Below are 26182 nucleotides of genomic sequence, written 5' to 3' on the forward strand. Positions count from 1 at the left end.
CATGATCCCACTCATGACCTCGTGAGTTCAAGCCCTACATCAGGCTCTCTGCTGTCAGTACAAAGCCCACTGTGGATCCCCTATCCCTTCTCTCTCTGCCCCTCCCCCACTCATTCTCTCTCTCTCTCTCAAAAATAAACAAACACTTTAAAAAATAATGCTGCTTTAAACATTGATGTACCAGTTTTTTTGGAATTTTTTTTTTACTTTTCTTGTATGTATTACTAGAAATGGAATTGCCAAGTCATATGTTAACTGTGTGTTTAACTCTTTGATGAACTGTCAGACCCTTCCAAAGAGGCTACAATATATCACATTCCCATTAGCAGTGTATAAAAATTCCAGTTTCTCTACATCCTCCCCAATGCCTGTTATTTGTCTTTTTCATTATAATCATACTTGTGGGTGTGATGTGGTATCTCTTTGTGGTTTTGATTTGCATTTCCCTGGTGACTAATGATGTTGAGCATCATTTCATGTGCTTGTTGACCATTTGTATGTGTTTTTGAGAAATGTCTGTCCAATTCCATTGCCCATTGTTTAGTTGGGCTATATGTCTTTTTATTATTGAGTTGTAGGATTTCTTTATATATTCTGGATACAGAGTTTTTAGATCCGATATGATTTGCAAAAAAATTTCCCATCCTGTGGGTTCTCTTTTTACTTGATAGTGCCCTTTGAAGCACAAAAGTCTTCAAACAATTTATTTTTTCTTTTGGTGCTTGTGCTTTTGATGCTGTATCCAAGAAACCAATGCCTAATGCAAGGTCATCAAGGATTACTCCTGTGTTTTCTTCTAAGTATTTTATAGTTGTAGTTGTCACGTGTAGGTCTTTGATCCATTTTGAGTTAATTTTCATATATGGTGTTCTTTTATTTTTTAAGTGCTGTGATCTTGGCTACCATGCAAGTCTGAACAGAGCCCTGAGAACATACCTCTCTGCAGAGTATAATCTTGAAACTTCCAGACATGAAGGCTTAGACATTATTGAGAATGCGGTTGACAATTTGGAGCCCCGGAGTGATAAACAGAGATTCATGGAGATGTACCCTGCAGCATTCTGTCCACCGATGAAGTTTGAGTTTCAGTCTCACATGGGTGATGAGGTCAGTGGTTGACATATATATATATATATATATATTTTTTTTTTTTTTTGTAATGTTTATTTATTTTTGAGAGAGAGAGAGCGTACGAGTGGGGAAGGGACAGAGAGAGAAGGAGACAGAGGATTCAAAGTGGGCTCTGCACTGAGAGCCGGGAGCCCAATGCATGACTTGAACTCAGGAAGCATGAGATCATGACCTGAGCGGAAGTCAGATGCTTAACCAACTGAGCCACCCAGGTGCCCCAGTAATTGATTGTTTTAAAATTAATGAATTGTCTTTTGACTTATGTTACTCTTCACATGCTGTACCCCACCAGTTGTCAGAATTCTCAGTTGTTTTCTCTCTCCTGCCTTTGCATGGGATCTTAGCATTGTTATATGCTAATATCAGCCATCACCACCTTTGGGTGAAATGCCTACAAAGGCCAAACCTACGTGCAAACCCAGTTTTTTGTAAGCACTAACCCATCTCAGAGTTCGTCCTACCTCTACCTCTAGACATTCCGATTTAAATTCAGAACGAACTGTTTTGCTGGCCCAGTAGAATCTACCTGAAGACTCCCTGTGATCTTGATTTAAAGATTTTCACAAAGAAAAATAATTGTAAATGGCAGGAGAATGGGAGAGAGGGGGGAAAAAATGCAGAACATTTATTTAAGACTGTAGTTGTTTCCAAACTGGTAAAATGAACATTAGACATGATATATTGTATCTTGGGTTCTTCATATGAATTTAGCTTTCTGTCCTATTTTACCCAAGGGGAAAAAAAATCCACCTAATCCGTTCATGAGTTACAGTGGTATATTTTATCGTCTGCGGCTGGGAAAACAAGAAGACCCAATTAATGAGCACGCTCTACAGCACTTGGTATCCCAGCTGTGCAAAACAATACTCAAAGATTAACAACTCAATTTTAGCTCATTGTGGTGACAGTATGGTTTTAAAAATAGATATAATAGCCATGACAGATTTCTTCAACGTCATCTTTTTTTTTTCTGAGACACCTAGTGTTAATACTTATAAGTTATATGTGCGCATGCTGCATTTCTAACCTAATATTATATTTGCTCGGTTTGCTAGAGTAAAATACTCGATTAGAAATGATGAGCGGTTTTTCTGCCAATAGCACGTGTGTTTGACAGGCAAGTGGCTTATCCTACCCAGAGTTGTGTTTCCAAAACCAAATGATTACCGTTATATTTTTTAGTTATGGATATGTCAAATATACACAATGATAAAATATCACAAATAAGTGACTTCAGTTGGGTTAGTACTTTTTCCTTTTTTTTTTTTTTTTTAATTTTTTTTTTCGACTTTTATTTATTTTTGGGACAGAGAGACAGAGCATGAATGGGGGAGGGGCAGAGAGAGAGGGAGACACAGAATCGGAAGCAGGCTCCAGGCTCTGAGCCATCAGCCCAGAGCCTGACACGGGGCTCGAACTCACGGACCGCGAGATCGTGACCTGGCTGAAGTCGGACGCTTAACCGACTGCGCCACCCAGGCGCCCCCCTTTTTTTTTTTTTTTAACTATTATTATTTTTAATAAAATGAGTCAGTTGCCCTTTTTTTTTTTATGGCCTCTTCTGCCAGGGAGCAATAATTTCTGTGATGTTTCGGAGACTCCGTTAAAGGAAACCCCCATCTGCTGGAGCGTTTCTATGACAAGGAAGATGAAAAGAAACGATTTTGCTTCTGGTGCAATTTTAATGAACTAAATATAATAAAATCAAAAGGCTCTAATTGTGACCTTATCCGTAATTGAGACCATAGCCAAAATATCTTTCTGCCAAAGACTACAAGGGGCCTCTTCACGTTCACGATGAAATCACGTGATGTGGCCGATGTTGGTAAAGCAAGCCATGGTTAAAAGATGATAACAGTTACGTCTTCTGAGTTTTCACTGTGTGCCAGACAGTGTTCTAAGTGCTTTGTGTACATTAACTCCTTCCATCCCCACCACAACCCCATGGTGTAGGAACGAGGAAGCTGAGGGTTAGTAACGTTACACAGGTACCCGTCTGACTGTCACTAGGAGGCTCTGTGGCCTCCCCTCCTTTTGCCTGTGTGGTTCGTTTGGATCATCCCTTGCACTCTGCCCTCTGCCGCCTGCCCCATAGGCATTCAGAATTCCCACAAGTGAGACCTCCAGATCAGAGCTCACTCTCCAGCAAGTGCCCCATTTTTAGAGCGAAGCTTCCTGCAGCTGCTGTCTTCCCCGTCATCCATCCCCAGGCCCCACAGCTGCGTTCTGCCCTTGCCCCTGACATAGCAAGTCCGTGTTTAAAACTGAAGTGTCGAAGCGCCTCTTGGAAGGAAATACGTAATTGGAATCTTGGGCGGGTCAGCATGACTCGTGCAGCATCTGAGCAGGAGAACCCTGCCTCTGGAGGGTGGCTTGCTGGCCCTGTTATAACTGCGGTTTCTGATTCCCCATCAGGTGTGTCAGGTCAGCGCTCAGCAACCAGTCCAGGCAGAGCTCATGCTCAGGTACCAGCAGCTGCAGTCCCGGCTGGCCACGCTGAAAATCGAGAATGAGGAGGTGAGTATACTCTCTGCCCCGCAGGGAATCCGAATTCTAATGGGACTGGAAGGCATGTGCTCGTGACCTAGGCATATTTAGTATTCCAAATGCGTCTCTTCATCAGGCATTTTTAGCTAAATCGTGGTTCCTAGAATACTCTCTTTGTAGAGGATGAATGCAAAGATTCTGTAGTCTACCAGAGATGAATTCTTCACCAGGGATCCACGGCATACTCATGAAAAAACACACATTTTATTCTTAAATTCATAGTTCATGTGGAAAACAGTTCCCATAAATGATTAAACTCAACATGGGTCCAAGAATACACAGTAGTGTGTGAAATAAAACTTTTGACTGACGTGTTAATTTAATCCTAACTTTTTTGGAAGTTAGTACTTTGCTTTTATGTGTTCTCTAAATTTTTGGTACTGAACATGGCAGTACTTATACAATTAGTACAGAAATCCTATTTTAAAATAGCACTTGAGTGAGAATAGGAAACTATTTATTTGCTGACATTACTGGATGTAAATGGATAGAACATAAAATGTGAATTATAAATATATGTCGAACCAGAAAGCAGTCATACAATTCAGCTGCCTGTTTCTGAAATTAATTTAATTGGATCCACATTCTTGTTAAATAAAATATGAACTGCATATGTTTCTAAGGCTCTCAGTTATCATTTACAGGTACCCAAATCAAACTTACTCAAGTCAGAAAGTTTATTTAGTGGTCAATGTTTGCATAGCCTCGGGAATGATCGGATCTGTGTTCCGATGATATTATCAGGAATCTCTCTTTTCATTACTTTGAAGTTGTATTTTTTATTTTCAACTTAAATCCAAGTTAGTGAACATATAATAATGATTTCGGGAATAGAAGTTAGTGATTCATCACTTACATATAATACCCAGTGCTGATCCCAGCAAGTGTCCTCCTTAATGCCCCTTGCCCATTTAGCCCTTACCCCCATCCGACACCCCACCAGAAAACCTCAGTTCGTTCTCTGTATTTAAGAGTCTCTTATGGTTTGTCTCCCCCTCTGTTTTTATATTATTTTTGCTTCTCTTCCCTTATGTGCATCTGTTTTTTTTTTTAAATTCCCCATGTGGGTGAAATCATATATTTGTGTCTTTCTCTGACTAATTTTGCTTGGCGTAAGTGATAGGTATTTGATAGGGATTGCATTGAATATGTACATTGCTTTGGGTAGTATCGACATTTTAGCAATATTTGTTCTTCCAGTCCATAAGCATGGAATTCCATTATTTTGTGTCTTCTTCAATTTCTTTCATAAGCTTTCTAGTTTTCTGAAGTTGTATTTTCGTATGTGTCGGTAGTTGTTTTCCCTCAAATTGGGATAGCCAGAGCTACATGGTCCTATAGCTTGCCATCTCACCTCATCCCACTGTCCTTATCCCTGAACTAGGATCCTTTATTGTCCTGAGTTAAGTCATGCATACTTCTGGACCAACCAATACACGCAAGAAATGGGATTCTGTCATTGATCACCTTATATATTGTGCTCATTCATAGAGCCCTTTGGCTGACAGCTCCAACAGAAACATGTTTTTCTAGAGACAGTTCCTGAAAGGAAGGAATGTGAGATAAAAAAGAAAACAATAATAATTCACCTTGATGAAATGAATTACCAAAATTCACTTTGATGTACCCTCTTTTATTTTAATCCCACTGGGATGTTTTTAGCTACATGAACACGTTACTTGGTTCTGTTCAGAGAGAGTGATGTGTTTCTAGACCAGTATAGTTTGGTCAAAATGCATTGCAGCTTTCTGGCTTCCATTCTTTCTAGAAGAACCAAACCACCCCTTATTCAAACATGTGTGTTTAAGATGCAGCCATGTGATGAAGTCTTCAGTTGCTGTGTAAAGTCCCACAAATGAGCCTTTATTGCTCTTCTTGAAGTGTTTTAGAGCTTAGAGTTTTGTGGAGGCATCACAGAATACTTGCCTAATGCAGTTTATTGGATCCTGATAGACCTACAGTTTGTATGTCTAATGACTTCCTGTTGTGGTGGTGTTTTTGTTTTTGTTTTTGTTTTTGCATATCCTCCTGCTGTTTTATTTGGAAACAGCCTCTAAACTCTAGGAAAAGAATGTGTTGTGCCCAGGGTCAAAACTGGCGGCCCAGAGACCTGTTTTGTTTGCCTGCCACAGTTTTTGCCTGTTAAAAATGAGAGTCTGGTGACTGACCCCGGATTGCCTCACAAAGGGAAGAGCTGGGGTACTTGAGTTCCACTTTGCCATAGCCGTTCAGCTCCCAGTTTTCTTCCATTGGACTGTTCGTTTCTTCACCCATTTGGCTTCTGCAGGCCTTTGAGTTTTTGACCCTTCACGTATGCCCTTTTGGGCACAATGTAGAAAAGCAGTGTCCTGCTGATAGTGGCAGTCAGTGCTTTCTGAGAATTAAAAGACTTATTGTAGTAACAAATGAATTATGTTGTCTTGAGGTTTCTGATGAGCATGACTAGTGGTTTATGATCTGTTGGATATGGAACAAATTCATTGTCATGGAATGGGATTCCCATTGAAAGGAAGATTTAAATTGAATTTTTGACAATCGATAGATTTCCATTGGTATAGAAGGAGGAAACAATGTTTCACTATATTTCAAGATGCCCTGGAGGAACCTTGGTTTCCCAGAGCAATTTGGTCATCGACCAGCTCCTCCCTGAGGAAGAGCCAAAGGTGAAGCTCAAGTCAGATGATGAGAGACCTTGAGAGCTGACTTGAGGGGTTTTGTTACTGTTCATTTCAGTACAATAAATATTTGTTCAACAACTTCTACGTTCCCCGTATTTTGCCAGGTGCGGAGAGTACAGAGATGAATGTCACAGCATCTATCTAGCATGAGAGCCAAACCATAACAAATCATTTGTATCATGTAAAAAATAAGAGCCGGGACGTGGGAACAAAATTGCAATCGTTGCCAATTTTGGAGTCCTGTATAGCACTTTTCTCTACCAGAAATAGAGAATCTGCCTCTGATAGAGGCAGACCTCCACTGATAGAGGTCAGAAAAGTGACCTGTCACTATCAGATCAAAGTATACAAGTAAAGAAACATGTATAATTCTGTATAATTCTCTGCCTCTGCCCAAACAGCTATACACAAAGTCCAGAATTCACTGGAGAGAGAGAGTTTGGCTAACTAAAAATAATAATGACTGCCCAGCGAAGAGATAAAAGTTGAAAGGGAATTTCATCCAAGTTTACAAAAGCATGGACAGTGTAGCTAAATAGAACACGAACCTTTTCACCAAATTTTAAACAACTACAAATAATGGGCACCATTCAAAACTGTAGGAAGCCTTCTTAGAAGGGAATTTGCATGCTAGGAGCCTACAGGCCATGGATACATTTTGTTTGCTCCACAGCATTTGATTTTTAAAACTTAGTTGCTGTCATTTAAAAATTAGAAGTTGGGGGCACCTGGGTGGCTCAGTCAGCTAAGCATCTGACTTCGGCTCAGGTCATGATCTCACAGTCCGTGAGTTCAAGCCCCGTGTTGGGCTCTGTGCTGACAGTTCAGAGCCTGGAGCCTGCTTTGGATTCTTTGTCTCCCTCTCTGCCCCTCCCTGCTCGCTCTCTCATTTTCTCTCTCTCTCTCTCTCTCTCTCTCTCTCTCTCTCAAAAATAAATAAACATTAAAAAAATTTTAAATTAGAAGTTGGGAGTAAAAATATCTATTTCCAGCTTCTAAACAATTAGAAAGTCTGATCACACTAGACCTGCATTTCTGCGAGGTGATGACTGGCTTGAGCAAAGATGCTCCGCTTAGACACAGAGCATGTGCTTCCTGTTTGCCATGCTCCCCACTCAGCCCGCTTGCCTCGTTTTCATCACTTCCTTGGCCCTTGAAGATATCTGAGCTTGCAGCACAGGCCTTAGAACAAAGAGAAGCATTTGTGAAATGACCTCAGGATACTCGCACATAGTAAAAGCTGAATAAGTTTTGAGAAGGGCTTGACTGAATTTGGGGTGGATACTCATTTATAATTTGTCACTTCACAATTTTACAGGGCAAGCCTTATAAAATGAGCCTTCAGTCTCATTATGCTACACTCTCATATCCCTGGTACCTCAATCTTCACGATTTCAAGTTCCAGGCGGCTGGCCGACAAATATTTATTAGTGCGACTGTGGGTTGTGCACATGGAATTAACAAAGAGCCTGCTGCCCACGCTTTATTCCCATTTTTTTTTTTAGTTGTTATTAGAGAGAGAGAGTGTGTGTGTGTGTGTGTGTGTGTGTGTGCGCGCGCACATGCACGCAAGCAAAGGAGGGTCAGAGAAAGAGACAAAATCCCAAGCAGGCTTCGTGCTGTCAGTGCAGAGCCCTACTTAGGGCTCCATCCCACACACTGTGCCATGACCTGAGCTGAAATCAAGAGTTGGCTGCTTAGCTGAGTCAGCCACCCAGGTGTCCCTTGTTTTCTTTTTCTTTAAGTTTTTTATTTGAAACATTAGTAAACATTACTTTTAAACACAACACTTTCAAAGCAACTTACATCTGAATAATCGTCTGTACCTTTGTCACTATAAATATTCTCCAGACATGTTCCAATCTAATGTCACACCATCTTACACACGTTCTTAAAGTTCGTTTTTCACATCTGTCACAGGGATTTCAGCTTAGGGGACATTCTCTTTGCTCCTTTCTTTCAAAGCTAGCTCTGGAGTAATTCCCCATACAACTACATTTCCCTTTTCTTAGAGTTCCTCTTTCCGTCCTTTACCTACACACAGCCAAAGAAAAGGAGAATGAATTCTAGAACTAGAGTGATTATACCTTTTGTATTTTTAGTACAGCCTTAGTTTTAAGTAGTTTGCCCGATTTTCAGACCAGTTGTCCCAATATTTGTCCAGCAAATAGTTTCCGTAAGCATTTTACTTCAGTGCTATGACTAAAATCTCACGTATAAAATGAGTTTCTTCTAAGTTATAGTACGTTTACCCCCTTGAAGGGAATGGAAAAGAGAGAAAGCTGTGATTCCTCAATTAATTTGCAACACTGTGTAATGAACTGACAGCCCCATATAAATTTTCCTAGCTTTATTTAAAATCTTTCACTGACAGTTTACTAGGGAATAATTCACAGACTATTCTAAAAATACATTCCTCACACAGGATATTTTCAACTGTAATGAACAAGATTTTACGTAAACCTTGAAACAATTTTCATGGCCTGGGTAATTGAGGGAAGTAAGAGATGTTTTGGTTATCTACCTCAGGGTTGAAAAGTCATATTTCCCTCAAGAATCACATTCCCATAATATCATTGACTACAGCAGAATCCCAAGTCATGTAAATCTGTGATCAAACCATTATGGACAGTTATCAGATGTGGAGCTTGATAACTACTTAATCATAGTTACTATTTCTGATCTTCTCTGTGGCTTTAACTTCATTTTTGCTTAAGTATTTTTTAATTTATTTAAATGTTTCTAACTTACCTGCAACTTTCTGTTGATGAAGTTAACAGTAGAAGCCTAAGAAAAGATAACTGCCATTTATCCATTAAACGATAGTATCATCTTGGGCCAAAATTGAAAACAGGGATCATTTGTCTTTCACTGTAAACACTTATTTTTAGAAGCAGTGTGTGTGCGTGTGTGTGCGTGCATGTGTGTGTGTGGTTTCAGATAAGCTTTAACTCCCCACAGGAAGCAACTTGATCCAGAAGAATACCAAGCAGAGTGAGGAGAGTTTTTAGAAAGGGTCTAGAAGTGAGTCATGGGCTAGGGCACCCTAGAAAGGATGGCGAGCTCAGGATGGCTGATATTCACGAAAGTGCGTGTTGCTGGCTTGTGCTGAGTGTTGCTTGGATGACTGTGGATTTGCAAAGAGGATGACTTCAACCTCTACCATTCATTTAGTGAAGCCTTTGGATGATCTGTTCTGTCCCAGGCACTGTGCTAGTGACTAGAGATACAAAGATTAATAAGCTGGCTCTAAACTCAAGTTGTTTCCCTTATAGATGGCCAGCATCTCCCTCTAAACAGTGAGGTAGGTGCTTGTGAGAAATGGGTTTGGCATCGCGCTCCTCATTATCCAGCACAGGCGAGGTCACTGGCATCTGTCTGTACCAGGAGCAGGGGGTGTCATGGCAAGATGCTCTGCTTTTGCTCCTGCCTTCTGTGCCCTGTGCTGGCAGTATGGCGCTGTACCCTTGGCTAGTTAACTCTGGCACTGATCCGGTCTCTGTGTGTGTGCACATGCGTGTGTGGTCTCTGTGCGGTAATATTTCACACATCTGAAATGATACAGTGCTGTAAGTGAAATGCATCTGAGGTCAGTGATGGCAAGAAGTAAGTAGGTAGGTGGGGAAGGGAAGGCAGAGCTGGGAGCCATCTTCACACATGGATTGATGAGTCTTAAAGGTTGAATGGGCCTGAGGAAGGTGCAAGGTACGGTGTCATAAAATGTTTGTGTTAGAGGTTGGACCGTGTTCCCCCAAAATGTATATGTTGAAGTCCTGATCCCCCACTACTTCAGAATATGACTTTGAAGACAGGGTCTTCACAGAGGTAATTAAAGCGAGGTCAGTAGGGTGGACCCTCATCCAACGTGATTGGTGTCCTTATAAATAGAGAAAATTTGCGCACAGAAACCCAGAGAAGGCCATGTGAAGAGACACAGAAGATGATCATCTTCAAGCTAGACCTTCCCTCGTGGTGCCCACAAGGAACCAAGCCTGCCAGAACCTTGACCTCAGACTTGTAGCCGCCAGACCCGTGGGATGATAAACTGCTGTTGTTTAAAGCTCCCCAGCATGCGGGACTTGTTCACAGCAGCCCTAGGAAACGAATAGTATGTTTAGAGAATGAAACCAAAACAACTGTTTTGTCTTCTCCGATGATTGTAAGGTCCTGTGAGTAAAAAGGCAAAAGAGCCAGTCTGCAGAAGCCCGCCACAGTCCCCTCTTCTCCATGGTTCATTTGGATTGTCATCTCAGAGTCCAAGCCACCTGGGCACTCCTCCACTGCAGTACATTCTTCAGGTTTTTCTTCATTCCTTGTCACGTTGTTGGCCTCTCCTGCCAAAGCTCACTGCGTTTTCCTGCTGCTGATGGGGAGTCATTACAAGCCTCGTATCAGCTATTTCATATTTGCCTCATTATATTCCCTCCTGTGACTTATTAACATGACTAGTGTGTCAGAAGCTGGTGTTATTCTTTGTCGAGAACATCCCATGGGGTAATATGTAGTCCCAGCCATCGTGTTTGGTGTTTTCTGTCACATCCTTTATTTTTTATGACAATTCCAAATTTAACCGTGACACTCTTGCTTCTGAAAAGAAAGTTCAGAAAAGGAAAAAAAAAAAAAAGCGGTGTTGTTAACAATGGCAGGGAATCACGAGGCTGCCGCCGGGTCCACAGTTTGTGGGCCTGTTACCATGGGCCCTGGTGGGTGTGGATCCTGTCTAGCCCCAGGGTGGATGGTACTGCCTCCAAGACCTGGGTCAGTAAGTCTGGTGCTGGGACAACGGTTCACTTCAAGACCCACGGTTGGTCCACAGTGTGTCTGTTACCAGGTGCTTGAATGGGTGTGGCACCCTTCAATTACCTGGACAGGTTCTTGGCCGGCGGGACTGGCCCTGTACCACAGATGAATGCAGCTGGCACAGAGTCACAGGTCCACTTCAGCGTCCATAGCCAGGACCAAGGTAGGCAGGCCTGCCTCCAGGAGCACTGAGAATCATGCTTTCTAGCAAGTCACTGAACATACGTGACGGCTCCATGACCAGTGCTGAGAGGGACCGGAACTGCATCATGGGTTTCTACACAGTTCATAGCTAGGACCAACGTCAGCAGGCCTGTTACCTGAGGCGCAGGTAAGTGTGACTCCTCATGGGTCCCTTGGCAGTTATTTCTGGTCGCAGGACCAAAGCCAAACAAGACTGTTACGAAGCCCACAGCAGGACTTGGCTGTTTCTGGCTCAGTAGCCAGGACTATGGTTGGCAAGCCTCCCACCTGGGCCCATGCCTACTTTCTCAAATTGGTCCTCCTCAGTCCTGGGCTCCACCAAGGTTTTACACGTTCCTACCTGGATCCCAAAGCTCCCACAAATGCACTTCTGTCCACAGATGGCTGCCAGATCATTGTTGTGGTGGGGCAAGAGGGAATAGGAGCAGGGGATCTCCCATTTTCTCGTCTTGCTGATGTCACCTCTAGGGTGGTGAGTGTTTTCATTCAGGCTATAAATATGTAATCATGACTTCTTAAAGCAACCACTTACAGTATTGGGTTTTTTTTTAAGTAACCATTAATCTGTTCTTTTCCAGTAATATCTCTCCTTTGCATTATGCGTATCCCCATCAATAATGACCAAGTCTGTTAAATTTCTTTGTGTTTTTTGTTTTATTTTATCACATGCCCTCTTTAAGCATCGGAACTAACACTGGTTGCCATTATTTCTTCTCTAAACGATATTTTCTTGTTTAAAAGACAAGAGTAATTGAAACTCTTTCTCCCTCCTGTAATAGTAAACCAAGTCACTCTGCTGATCATTTCACATTTCACTGTCCTGGACAAGGTGCCTGGCCAAGCCTGAAGCCCATGGCACAGGGAACCATATGTTCCCAAAAGGAAGAGCATCAAATGTTTTTGAACAGGAATAAAACCCACTGATTCTGAACTATTAGTGCCCAAATTATTTTGGAAAAATAAACAGACATTCTCTCTAGAAGATGGTAGCTTCACCCTGGGCTTCAAGTAACTCTACCAAAACGTCCAGCAGACAGATATCACAGAGAGATACCTGCAGGAGCTCCAAATATTGAGGGTATCAGAAACAAACTGTAAAAGAGCTACTCACTGTGTTCAAGGAGATAAAAGCCAAGCTTAGATTTTGGCAGAGAACTATAACCTATTAACAGTGAAAGAACAGATTTCAAAATGTACTGCATAGAAATTCTAAAAATGAGAACTATAGTGGCCCAAGTTAACGAATCAGTGGATGATTTTAACATCAGATTCAACACAGCTGAAGAGTGGATTATCAAAGTGGAGGACAAATCAGAAGAAAATAATTAAAATGCAGCATGGAAAAACAAAAGGGTAGAAAATGCAAAGAGAAGGGTAAGAGATATAGAGAACACAGTCATGTGTCATGTACTAATTAAATTCCCAGAAAGGAAAATGATAGAAAAGAGAGACAATATTTACAAAGATAAAGGCTGAAAATTTATTAGAGTTTATGAAAAATATCACACAAGAAGCCCAAAGAAATCCAGGTAGAATGTATTTTTTAAAATCCTTATGTAAACACATCATGGTAAAACGGTAAGATACTTTAAAAGCACCTGTAGAAGCAAGCAAAGTAACAATAGACTCACAGCAAACTTCTCATTCAACAGGAACATAGAAGCCATAAGAAAATACAGTGGTATCTTCAATGTATTGAAAGAAAATAAACTGCCAACAAGTTTCATAAGTGAAAGTGAAATAAAAGACATTTTCTAGTCTATAGAAACAGTTCACCACCCTCAGACTCATGCTAAAAGCAATTTCTAAAGATGGGGGATTACTCTTAAGAATATAAGGAATAGGGGCACCTGGGTGGCTCAGTCGGATAAGCATCCAACTCTGATTTCAGCTCAGATCATGATCTCATGATTGTGTGATCAAGCCCTGCCTTGGGCTCTACACAGCGTGGAGGCTGCTTGAGATTCTCTTCCACCCTCTCCCTCTGCCCCTTACCCCACATGCATTCTCTCTCTCAAAAAATAAAAATGCTCATCAAAATAAAAAGCTTCTGCACAGCGAAGGAAACAACCAGCAAAACTAAAAGGCAAATTAAAAAGCTCCTAGAAGAGGGGCACCTGGGTGGCTCAGTTGGTTACGTTTCTGACTCTTGATCATTCAGCTCCCGTCATGATCTCAGGTCAGATTCATGAGTTTAAGCCCTGCTTCAGGCGCTCCACTGACTGTGTGGAGCCTGCCTGCAATTCTGCCCCTCTTTCTCTAACCCTCCCCTGCTCACGCTCTCTCCCCCTCTCAAAATAAATAAATAAACATTAAAAAAAAAAAAAAAAACTCCGAGAAGATAACATAGAATAATATCTTTATGGCTCTGAGATAGGAAAATATTCTTAAATAGGACACAAAAACCATTAATCATAAAGGAAGAGATCGGTAAATTGATTACATTAATGGTTCATCTAGATACTAAAGAAAGTGAAAAACCAGAGCACAGTGTGATAAGATATTTGCAACACATATAACGAACAAAAGACTGATAACCATATCTACAAATAAGTAAGAAAAAGACTCATAACCCAGTAGAAAATTGAGCAATAGATTTGAGCAAAGTATTTCTAAAAGAGGAGATCCAAATTGCCTTAAACACATTATAATGAGCTCAGTCTCAGTCATCAGAGAAATGCATATTAAAACCACAATAAGATACTCAACACCGTGGTTTAAATTTAAAAACTGATAATACCAGTTCTTGAGGATGTGGAGTAACAGGAATTCTCTGTGTTGGTAGGAATACAGATCAAAACAGTTCTGGAAAACAGTCTGACAATCTCTTTAAGCAGCACTTCTGCTCATGGATGCTATGGCATGAATTCATAGCAGTCTTACTCTCAGTGGCCCAAAACTAGAAATAAGTCATCTATCAACAGTGAAAGGGATGAATTATGAGGTATTCCCACAATGAATAGCCAGCATTCCGCAATGAAACACTGTACTCCCAAGAAATGAATAAATCTTACTACATAAAGTTGCACAAAATAAGACAAAAATCATACATGCTATAGGATTCCATGCATATGAAGTACAAAAAGGCTAAAACTAATATATAGTGTTAGAAATCAGGATAATGACTACCTTTGGGGAGGAAAAAGAGGTGTGTTGTAGTTGGGAGAAATGAGAGGATCTTCACAATGTACTATATTTCTTGATCTAAGTGGTGGTCACACAAGTGTTCACTCTGGTAATTTATCAAGCAATACACTTATGCATATTTTTCTGTGTGTATTTTCACTTCCAATTGGAAAGGTTATTTGAAAAAAAAAATGTAACAGAGAGTACCCAGTGATACATGAGTTTTCTAAGGATTCAAATACAAAGTAATAACCTCTTTAGGATAATAGAGAAGAGAGCCTGTCTTTGTATTGGTGACAGTGGGTGTTATTTACCTGTCTGTCTTTCCTAGTAGACTCTGAACTTCTTGGGGCAGGACTTGTGTCCTCATCTCTGCCTGACAGAGTAGATTCTCACTGAGCGTGGATTCACGAAAGAATGTCGTAACGTGCGAAATGTGTTCCTGTTCCCAGGTTAAGAAAACAACTGAAGCCACCTTGCAGACCATACAAGATATGGTCACCATTGAGGACTATGATGTTTCTGAATGCTTCCAGCACAGTCGGTCCACAGAGTCTGTGAAGTCTACTGTCTCTGAGACCTACCTGAGTAAGCCCAGTATCGCCAAGAGAAGAGCAAACCAGCAGGAGACTGAGCAGTTCTACTTCATGGTGCGCCTGTTACTTCCCAAGCTACTCTTGGGGCTCAGATCTGGGGTCTCCAGACACAGCCTCTAGAGTTGACCAGATCACCTGGGATCCTTTATTAAAATATGGACCCTCGTCTGCCCTCAGAGTTCTGATTCTGTTGGTCTGAGATAGGATTTAGGAGTTAGTACTTTCCTTTTTTTTTTTTAATGTTTTTATTTTATTTTTGAGAGAGAGATAGAGTGAGAGCAGGGGAGGGGCAGAGAGAGAGGGAGACACAGAATCTGAAGCAGGCTCCAGGCCCTGAGCTATCAGCACACAGCCCAACATGGGGCTCGAACTCACAAACTGTGAGATCATGGCCTCAGCCAAAGTCGGACACTCAGCTGACTGAGCCACCCGGGTGCTCCAGGAGTTAGCACTTTTTTAAAAGTTCCTTGGATAATTCTGAGAGGCCAACAGATTTAAAGAGGCCTGCTATAAAACTACTTTTAAATTTTAATGTATATAGTCACCAGGAGAGCTTGTTAAAATGCGGGTTTTGATTTTAGTAGGTCTGGGGAAGGAGGGCCCTGAGACTCCACTCTCTGATGGGCCCCCACGTGATGGCTGGTGCTGCTGTTCTGTTCAGACTACACTCCAAGGAGCAAGGTTCTAGGATCTAGAAGATAAAAGAGCTGTATTATAGGTATCCTATGGGAAGTTCCCTGAGAAATATATATTTTTAAGTTAAAAACGAATCTTTCCTCTTGCAGAAACTCCGGGAGTATTTGGAAGGTAGTAATCTCATCACAAAACTTCAAGCCAAACATGACTTGTTGCAGAGGACCCTTGGAGAAGGTCAGTTATCTGAAACAGAGGGGAAGGTGACGTGGACCACGTACTGTGTCACGTATCTGCTCCATAAAGACTGTGAGCTGTGGATTTGTGTTTGAAGAAGCAGAGAACACTGTTTAGATTGGGCTTTTGCTGTATCTGTAAAAATCAAGTTCTCCCTGGAACTGTCTTCTTTATAAGCTTGGTGCTGACCTGGAGGAAGAGTAGGGAAGTCTAGCGAGGGCTGAAAAGCCAACACAGAGCTCCAGAGGAAGGATCGGCAGAGCGTGATGCTCCTAGCTGCCCCTGCACCCAGACACTTCTTCCTTACCCTCTGGGACTTCTCCACCCTTCCAGCTCCACCCCAGTCGTTTCAGTGGGCCAGTATTTGTTGTCACATCTCATGCCTTGTTGGACTCTAGAAACTGGTTAAACCAGTTTGGGAAACTTTTTTGTTTGTTTGTTTTTCCTTCCCAGAGACATTGATTTTACTTGAGAAATAACCTAATGAAGTATACTGCTATGGCTAATAATAATAACAAAAACAGCAATAGCTACCACTTCTATAGGGCTCTCTCTGTGCTAGGCATTGTTCTAAACTATGTATTGAACTGGGCTATTACTTTCCCCATTTTTACAGATGAGGAAACTGACGGGGGAAAAAAGGGATGCTAGGCAAAAGGGACAGTGTAAATGTTATTGTTTCCCTTTTCATCTTCTTGAAATTTAAAAGGAAAAGATGAATATAGGCAAAGTCCCTTTTTTAAGTGCCTCATAGTCTGTAATTTTATCTTGTATTCACACTAGATCTTGTTACAAGTTATAAAAAGTGAGAGAATATGGATGGAAGTAGGAAATGAGGGGACTGAGTTGTGTAACTCAGACCAAAAAGAAGTTGCTGCTCTTTGACCTAAACTCTTGTCTCCTACCATTCTAGAACCTTCCTACCAACAACGTTTTTTTCATAACCTTATCTCCTGGTTTCCTCCAGGGAATGACCACTTGGAGAAAGGTCATCATGACCTAAGTCTCCCATGTATTACAGTACGGATGCCAGATTCTAAGATGAAAGGCTGATTGCATTTAGGGAAAAAAAATTCACATTTAAGCTGCTAGACAGTGTCTTAAAAAAGAAAAGTAACCAAATACAGTATGTGAACTGTCATTAGATACTAAATCAAAAAAGCAAAAGTTAACAAAAGGCATTTTAAGGACAGTTGGGGAAATTTAAATATAGACTGTATATTAAATGACATTATTGAATTAATGTTAATTTTCTTAGATATGACAGCGGTGTTCAGATTATAAAGGAAGATTCTTATTCTTAAGAAATGCTTGCTAAGTATCATAACATTTGCAAGTTACTTTCAAATGATTCAGGAAAAGAAAAGATAGAGAAGAAGAGAGAAGGAAATAAGGCCAGTGTGGCAAAATGGGAAATCTAAGTGAAGGGAATATGAATGTTCCCTGTACAAGGCTTTCGACTCTTCTATAATAGAGGCTTGAACTTTTTATAAAAAGCCTTTTTTCTTCTTTGAATCATGTCCTGAGTTGTTTTTTTCTTCCTTCAGAGTATCCTATAAGATCATTTTTTCCATCTGCCACAAAATGCCTGATATTTCAGTGATGCCCCCAAGGTCAGTTGCCAGTCCCGAAGCATCAATTATCGTAAGTGTAGATGAACGCTTACAGGCACAGAGTCCTTCCCTACAGGACTTGGTACCACTTTAGAAATCGTGAGTTGGAGGGAATTAAGTAGTGGGTGAATTCATTCTTGGCACTTCATACGGACACATGTGTTAATTCACTTGGGATCACATTCCGAAACTTTTATGATACTCATTCTACATAGATTCCCCTATGTCTCCCGGAGAGAAAGCCCCAACGGTTCATATTATTTTACATGCCATTATTGGATAGGGCTATATTTTAACCAGTTTGCTGAATCCACATGCCAGAGTCCGTCATTAGCTGCTGTAATGCATAAAGCCGTTTTGTACCCTGTGAACTCGAAGCCAGGATTTCTTTATCTTGGAATTTCTCTCAATGGGTTCCGGTATCATAGTGACATTCATGTGTGGGTGTACCAGGCCGTCCCCAGATTGGATTGATTCAGGAACTGGATGGTTCTCCTCCAGTGGCATCAGACACACCAGCCTCTGCCCACTTGTCGAAGACCTTTATGCTCCCCGGCACTACCCCACGTGCGGGCTTGGCAGCCTTCCACACCACTTGTTGGTCACTGCCTTGCCACGATGCTGGCAGCTTTGCCCAGAGAAAAGCTGGGCCTGGAGAATGTGCCCGCCTTTAGCTGGACTGTTGTGAGCCCCCTGACTCTCCCTGCAAGCCCCGTTCGAGTTAATAGGCTGATACCAAAGGAGACTGGGAGAGTTAATGGCGCCTGTCCCACAATGAGATAATCCAACGGTGAGCCCTTACGAAGGAATCCAAGTCTGGGTTTGGCTAAATAAGGTTAGTAGCACAGGATTCAATGGTGTGTTTGGGGACAGTCCTGACTTTTTTATATAAAACTCACATCCCTGAATTATGCTAGACTCACGGCTGCAAAAACTGCCTTCATAGTAAAACAAATAGAGCCTAACCCAGGGATTTAGCAGTTGATCGTACACAGCTGAAACTGTAACTACAGACATGTGTTTGGCCTGTCTTACTGCTTGCTTTTGGCAGCCGACCAGCGGCCCAGTAAGTCCTTTGATTTACAACATTGCAAAACAACTAGACTGGGCTCTTAAAGGGGTACTGTCAAAATTGAGAATTCCTAGTCTTTGAAAACTATTGAAATGAAAGCAAACACATAATGAGTCGTTAAGACCAAAGTCATCACCTTCTTCAGCATCCTTCAGCAATACTATTATATCCTTTTGTGATGTCCTTTGTTTTTAAATCGGAGAAGTTATGTCGATATAGTAAATGAGGTATACATCCGCAAAACTGAGACACTGAAATTGTTTCTTTTTCTTCTTATAATGAGCCTTCGTGTTCACACTGGCTTCTTTGTGTGCAACCTTGGAGTCAAGGCGGGGTGGGGGGGGGGGTGGTGTAAGTATCAGTGCAGTTTTCCCTTAAACACAGAAAACTTGACTCTGGAAGCTGAGTTCCATGTTAGATTGTTTGTAGACCTGGGCATAAGGTGTCTTGATCAAGGAATTAAATGGGTTATCCTCATCCAATCAATCCATTTCCTGTCTTTGAGTAGGAGTACAAACATACTTTCAAACGAGAAGCTGATTGTGAATAATTACATTTTTTAGAAAAGCAATGTATTCTTTTAAAAAAAATTTTTTTTTAACGTTGATTTATTTTTGAGACAGAGAGACAGAGCATGAACGGGAGAGGGTCAGAGAGAGGGAGACACAGAATCTGAAACAGGCTCCAGGCTCTGAGCTGTCAGCACAGAGCCTGACACGGGGCTCGAACTCACGGACCGCGAGATCATGACCTGAGCTGAAGTCGGCCGCTTAACCGACTGCGCCACCCAGGCGCCCCGAAAAGCAATGTATTCTTAAGAAAGAAAAAGGACTGAAAACTCCAGGAGTCCTCATCAGTCATTCATTTAGGGACCCAATCCTGGGTGCCTCCATTCAGTTTGAGCTGTGCACATTTTAAATATTTCATCTAGTTGGGGTTTTTTTTGTTTGTTTTTAATCTCAGATCGCCACCAAACAATATTTTGGTTTTCCATTTTGGTCTGTGATGATAAAATACACTTGAGTGTGAAAAATAATTCACTTCTTAATTCCCAAGTGAAATGGTCAGAATAGTCAACGTAGGTGTTTCAGCAAGAACAAGATAATCCTGGGTCATGGGTCATTTTTTTTTTCCCCTCCAAATGGCTTAGAGTGTGGGATGGGGTGGGGGTGGGGAAAGAAGTTGTCTGTTGTTTTTAATAATTAAATAGTCTTCCAAACAAAGTGATTGAAATCTAATCCTCAAACCACTGGAAGCTTTCACATTTCTCTGGGAAGCAGTTTCTTCTAAGCTTGTGTGTTATTGATCTATTAATGATGATACTGATTAAAAAATAAAACCTCATTCATCAGTTGAGGCACACTCAGTACTATTAGCTGAACAAAACAATGGAAGTGGTGGGCAGTTACAATATGAATGATAGTTTTTGTGAAGCTTGCTCTTGGTTCATTAATCGAAATGTGTCTTTTATAGGTTTTTAATTTTTTATATCATACTATTAACCATGGAAGGGTGGAGCAAAATGTTTTTAAGCCATTTAATATGTGATCTTTTTCTAAATCTAGAGAATATTTGGTTGGGATATTTTAACAAAAGTAGCAAAATTTTTCAGTTATACAAAACATTTCATTTCTAAGGAATTATCAGTGTTTTCATCGCTGAATCACTTAAAAGCGATTAGTCTCTGTTACCCAGTTTAATTTTATAGATACTTTAAAATTTTAACTTAATATGTATTATATACTTTAGTAAATCTTTTTAGTGCTTTGTATATGACTTTAGCCCTGTGGGACAGAGCATAGGCCATAATCTGTACCTTTCTTTTAGGATATTTCAAAGTATTTACTAGGGAATAAAACTTACATTTTTATTTTATTATGTATTGTTATTATTTTAGAGAGAGCAAACACACGCACGTGGGAGAGAAGGGCAGAGGTGGAGAGAGAGAGAGGGAGTGAGAGAGAAAATCTAAGGGGCCCAACACAGGGCTTGATCCCACAACCCTGGGATCACGACCTGAGCAAAATCAAAAGTTTGACACTCAGCCAGCTGAGCCACCCAGGCGTCCCAAGACTTGTAGTTTTACAATATATTACTTGGGAGTTTAGGTCTAGATTTAAAACAAACCTGGACCCTCAGGCCAGACCCATCACATACTAGCAGTGGGACCCTGAACAAGTCACTTACCTACTGTGTGCTCAGTCTCTCCCATAAAATAAAAAGAGCCAGTACCTACTTCCTAAGGTTGTTGTTAAAATTGTGAGTTAGTGTATAGGAAGTGCTTAGAACAGTGTCTAATAAGTATTGGACATCATTGCTGTTTTTACTGTTGTTAGTAATACACTTTATGTCATACTTGTGTGATAATAAAGTATGCAACATGACTACAGCACAGGCCAGCTAGTTTCTCTGCCTTCAGCCATTTGCTCATTATTTCTTTTACTGTTTATTTATTTTTTGTGAGAGAGAACACACAAGTGGGGCAGGGGCAGAGAGACAGAAGGAGACCCAGAATCCGAAGCAGGCTCTGGCTCCAAGCTGTCAGCACAGAGCCACCACAGGGCTCAAACCCATGAACTGTGAGATCATGACCTGAGCTGAAGTCGGACGCTTGGCCGACTGAGCCACCACCGAGCTTAACCAAATGGTGCCCCCCACCCCCCACTGTTTGCTTATTCTACCGACTCATCCTGGGTGATCTCAGCTAGCTCCTGTGGCCCCACAACAACCTAGATTGTGGGAACTCTCAAATCTTCATCTCCAGCCCTGTCTTCTGTCTGTGCTTTAACCCTGTGCTAAAGGATAGCCAGTAAGACATCACGTGCCACGCTCAAGCTCACTGCCCTCCCCACTTTCTAGTAGACTGTCTCTCCCACTTCGGAGTAGCTACCAATTACTCTGGAGATCTCTGTCCACCTTCTCCTTTTTCTTGTCCCCCAAAGTAGCAAAAGGGACGGGGCTTAGAGTTAAAAGATAGAGTTGAGTAGTGGGGAGAAAATCAGATTGTTCTCCTTTCCTCCCACCCTGACTCCAAGTCATGGCCCACAATTCTACTAGACCTACAGTGGCCTGAGTCTGCTTTGAGGAAGGTATTTTCAGATATTAACTGTTGCCCCCCATTTAGTAAATAGATATTAATCAAATACTTTGGTTTCTTTTTTTCCCCCATGTTTATTTCTGAGAGAGAAAGAGAGAGAACAAGCGGGGAGGGGCAGAGAGTTGGGTGGGGTGACAGAGGATCTGAAGCGGGCTCTCGCACTTACAGCAGAGACCCCTGTGTGAGACTTGAACTCACGAGCCATGAGATCATGACCTGAGCCAAGGTCAGACACTCAACTGACTGAGCCACCCAGGCGCCCCTCAAATACTTGGTCGCTTGTTCTTCAAAAGTAGATAATAGAGCAAAAGACTCTGTCGCCCGTGAGTGTTCATTCACCATTTCCAACAAGCCGGGTTTCTCTACAATTGTTATATTGGCCTCGCCCCGCAAGTCTGAATCATTCTGTTATGATACGATGGGTGGGGCGTACCTGTGAGTGCCGCAACGTGACCTCTCTCTGTTAGCTCTAACTTCAGGCTGTTTCAAGACCATATCCTCATTCGGCAAACAAACCGGTGGAATGGGTCACTCCTCCACACGCCTTCCACAGCTGCACCCCACATGTGAGAAAGAGCAGACAACAACCACAGGCACATTCACACTTGGAGTTAGCACAGATTGTAGAAGCACTACAAAAATACAGATCCGATGTTTAAATCGAGTCAGGAAGCCAGAATATGGAAGAAGAACCTCATGTTTCACGTGACAGGGAACTCTGTGAGATGCTATTAGTGTATAGGTTGTAGAATGTAGCATAATATAGTATCTTTGTACTTAGTATCTGCAAATGTCATTTCTGATTATAAAATGCAGCTTTGCACCTGACGGTGTAATATAGAAAGAACCCCAACTTAATATAAAGAAAATTGAGTTTTCCCAACCCTATTTGACCACCTTATTTTCCCCATGTATCAATCACGACACAGGAAATAACTAACATTCGAATCTTGGGTGTGTTTTATTTGTGTATTTCATCGTTAAACTTACACTGAAGATCCAACAGCTATTTCATGTTTTCTAAATAATAAATAAATAAATACCCTTGCCTCAAATTGCCAAGTGAAACATATTTCTCCAATCTATAGGATTTATTAAATTTTAGGTATAGATTTTATGAAATACTGTGTTGACTTTACTTGTCTATCATATGCTATCCTAATGCTTTCCACCATAAAATTTGTAATTATTATAAACTCAGCATCTTAAAATAAGGGACAAGTGATTCAAAAGATTACCAAATGCATTCCACTGATTCCATTCAATTTACTTATTTTAATTTTTTTCTGCAGGTCATAAAGCTGAATATATGACTACAAGGTAGGCAAATGTTTCATCATAACTCATTGTGTCTCACCTTTTTTTTTCCTTTACAACAAGCAACCATTTCAGCACTGTGAGAATGAACATACTTTGCCAATGAACATGGAAGATCATTTTGACTCGACCAAACGTAGTAACATGACATGTTTGGGGTTCTCACAAAACCAAATTTGCTCTGGCCGATCGGAGGGTTTCCCAGTGTGATTGTAAGACTCCTTAAGAAAGACCTAAATCAGATGGGTTTGGTTTATTTAATCCAAAACACTTTAAGTTTCTGGAAATAGTCTGATTTGAGAATTCAATTAAGAAGCAACATTATGTACACATCTAGTGTGTTAGCAAATGAAAAGCATGATGAGTTACTTTTTGCTCCTACTTTTCCCTATGTCCTATAAAACTTAGAACTCTACTGAATACTCAGGAATTTAGCTTCTTACCCCGTTCACTTAAAAGATGAAACTTTAATACTATAGCTGTATTGCACATTTTTTTCTTTCTTTTTTTTTCCCCCCCTTTTTTTCATTCATGAAGGGATTTTGAAGCCACTGCTGAGAAAAGCCTTTTTGGAAGCAGATTCTGATCTGGGTTGGGGAAAATGTGCAACTTTTATTTTTCTGTGCCAGCATTTGTATAACAGCCAGAAATTATTCTAATTGGCATATCTAGACTTTGTACTCTTGAAGCTGAGTTCTCTTTAAGGTGAGCAGAATTTAGAACACTGGGAGGGTGTGTGGGGGGGAGCAGTAATTGGCAAGTTGATTTTCAAGGCTCTGTATGTTTCTACTGGGCAATTTATTCAAAAGGAAGCTTCTCTTCTTGGTGAACCAACTAGGAAGATACAGCTAGTGACTTGTCTGAACTTCACAAAAATACTGAGGTTTTTTTTTCTTCCTTGCGTCAGTGACAAAGAGGAATGTTACTTCTGCAGTTTATGGAGCTTTTTTCATATATATTATCTCTTTGTACTATCAACTGTTTTACCTGTTGTCTCTATGTTATAAGAAATGTAAGGCTCTTCAAAAAAAGATTTTTTAGGGGTGCCTGGATGGCTCAGTCCGTTAAGCCTCTGAGTCTTGATTTCAGCTCAGGTCTTGATCTCACGGTTCTTGGGATCCAGCCCCACATTGGGATCTGTTCTGACAGCATGGAGCCTGCTTGGGCTTCTCTGTCTGTGTCTCTCTCTGTCTATGAATGAATGAATGAATGAATGAATGAATAAAAGAAAGAAAGTAAATTTTTTTTAATATAGTTTATTGCCAACTTGGTTTCCATACAACACCCAATGCTCATCCCAACAAGTGTCTTCCTCAGTGCCCATCACCTACTTTCCCCTCTCCCCCACCTCCCATCAACCTTCAGTTCTCTGTATTTAAGAGTGTCTTATAGTTTGCCTTCCTCCCTCTGTAACTTTTTCCCCCCTTCCCCTCCCCGATGGTCTTCTGTTAAGTTTGTCAGGATCCACATATGAGTGAAAACATGGTGGTATCTGTCCTTCTCTGACTGACTTATTCCACTTAGGATAATACCCTCCAGTTCCATCCACGTTGCAGCAAATGGCCAGATTTCATTCTTTCTCATTGCCAAGTAGTATTCCATTGTATACATAAACCATATCTTCTTTATCCATTCATCCATTGATGGACATGTAGGCTCTTTCCATAATTTGGTTATTGTTGAAAGCGCTGCTTATAAACATTGGGGTACATGTGCCCCTATGCATCAGCACTCCTGTATCCCTTGGGTAAATTCCTAGCAGTGCTATTGCTGGGTCATAGGGTAGATCTATTTTTAATATTTTGAGGAACCTCCACGCTGTTTTCCAGAGCAGCTGCACCAGTGTGCATTCCCACCAACAGTGCAAGAGGGTTTCCGTTTCTCCACATTCTCGCCAGCATCTATAGTTTCCTGGTTTGTTCATTTCAGCCAATCTGACTGGCGTGAGGTAGTATCTCAGTGTCTTTGATTACTATTTCCCTGATGAGGAGTGACATTGAGCATTGTTTCATGTGTCTGTTGGCCATCTGGATGTCTTTTTTGGAGAAGTGTCTATTCATGTCTTTTGCCCATTTCTTCAGTGGATTATTTGGTTTTTTTAGGTGTGGAGTTTGGTGACTTCTTTATAGATTTTAGGTACTAGCCTTTTATCCAATATGTCATTTGCAAATATCTTTTCCCATTCTATTGGTTGCCTTTTAGTTTTGTTGATTGTTTCCTTTGCAGTGCAGAAGCTTTTTATCTTCATGAGGTCCCAATAGTTCATTTTTGCTTTTAATTCCCTTGCCTTTGGAGATGTGTCGAGTAAGAAATTGCTGTGGCTGAGGTCACAGAGGTTGTTTCCTACTTTCTCCTCTAGTGTTTTGATGGTTTCCTGCCTCACATTCAGGTCTTTCATCCATTTTGAGTTTATTTTTGTGAATGGTGTGAGAAAGTGGTCTAGTTTCATTCTTCTGCATGTTGCTTCCAGTTCTCCCAGCACCATTTGCTAAAGAGACAGTCTTTTTTCCAGTGGATACACTTTCCTGCTTTGTCAAAGATTAGTTGGCCATACATTTGTGGGTCCAATTCTGGGTTCTCTATTCTATTCCATTGGTCTGTGTGTCTTTGTGCCAATACCATACTGTCTTGATGATTACAGCTTTGTAGAAGAGGCTAAAGTCTGGGATTGTGATGCCTCCTGCTTTGGTTTCCTTCAATATTACTTTGGCTATTCGGGGCCTTTTGTGTTTTGTGTTTATGGAGTTTTTTTCATATATATTATCTGTTTGTACTATCAACTCTTTTACCTGTTGTCTCTATGTTATAAGTAATGTAAGGCACTTCACAAAAAGATGTTTTAGGGGGGGCACCTGGGTGGTTCAGTCGATTAAGCCTCTGACTGTAGATTTCAGCTCAGGTTTTGATCTCATGGTTCATGGGATCAAGCCGTGCATCAGGCTCTGTTCTGGCAGCATGGAGCCTGCTTGGAATTACCTCCCTCCCTCTTTCTCTCTCTCTCTCTCTCTCTCTCTCTCTCTCTCTCTCTCTCTGTAAATAAATAAATAAGCTTTTAAAAAACACTTAAATTTTTTTTTAAATGTGAAGAAATGCAAATATATCAATTTGCATTGAGAACTGTCATTGCCAAA

General features: G+C 41.0%; 1 protein-coding gene across 1 annotated transcript in view; it reads left to right on the top strand.

Annotated features, from left to right (window-relative positions):
• Positions 1-26182, top strand: part of SRGAP1 (SLIT-ROBO Rho GTPase activating protein 1) — a 285374-nt gene that overhangs the window by 208885 nt on the left and 50307 nt on the right. The window contains 5 exon segments of the mRNA XM_043564797.1: positions 886-1107; positions 3547-3648; positions 14939-15136; positions 15868-15952; positions 23027-23054. Of these exon segments, the coding sequence (XP_043420732.1) occupies positions 886-1107; positions 3547-3648; positions 14939-15136; positions 15868-15952; positions 23027-23054 (635 nt within the window).

The sequence above is a fragment of the Prionailurus bengalensis genome, chromosome B4 (genome assembly GCF_016509475.1).
Source record: "Prionailurus bengalensis isolate Pbe53 chromosome B4, Fcat_Pben_1.1_paternal_pri, whole genome shotgun sequence".
Lineage (NCBI taxonomy): Eukaryota > Metazoa > Chordata > Mammalia > Carnivora > Felidae > Prionailurus > Prionailurus bengalensis.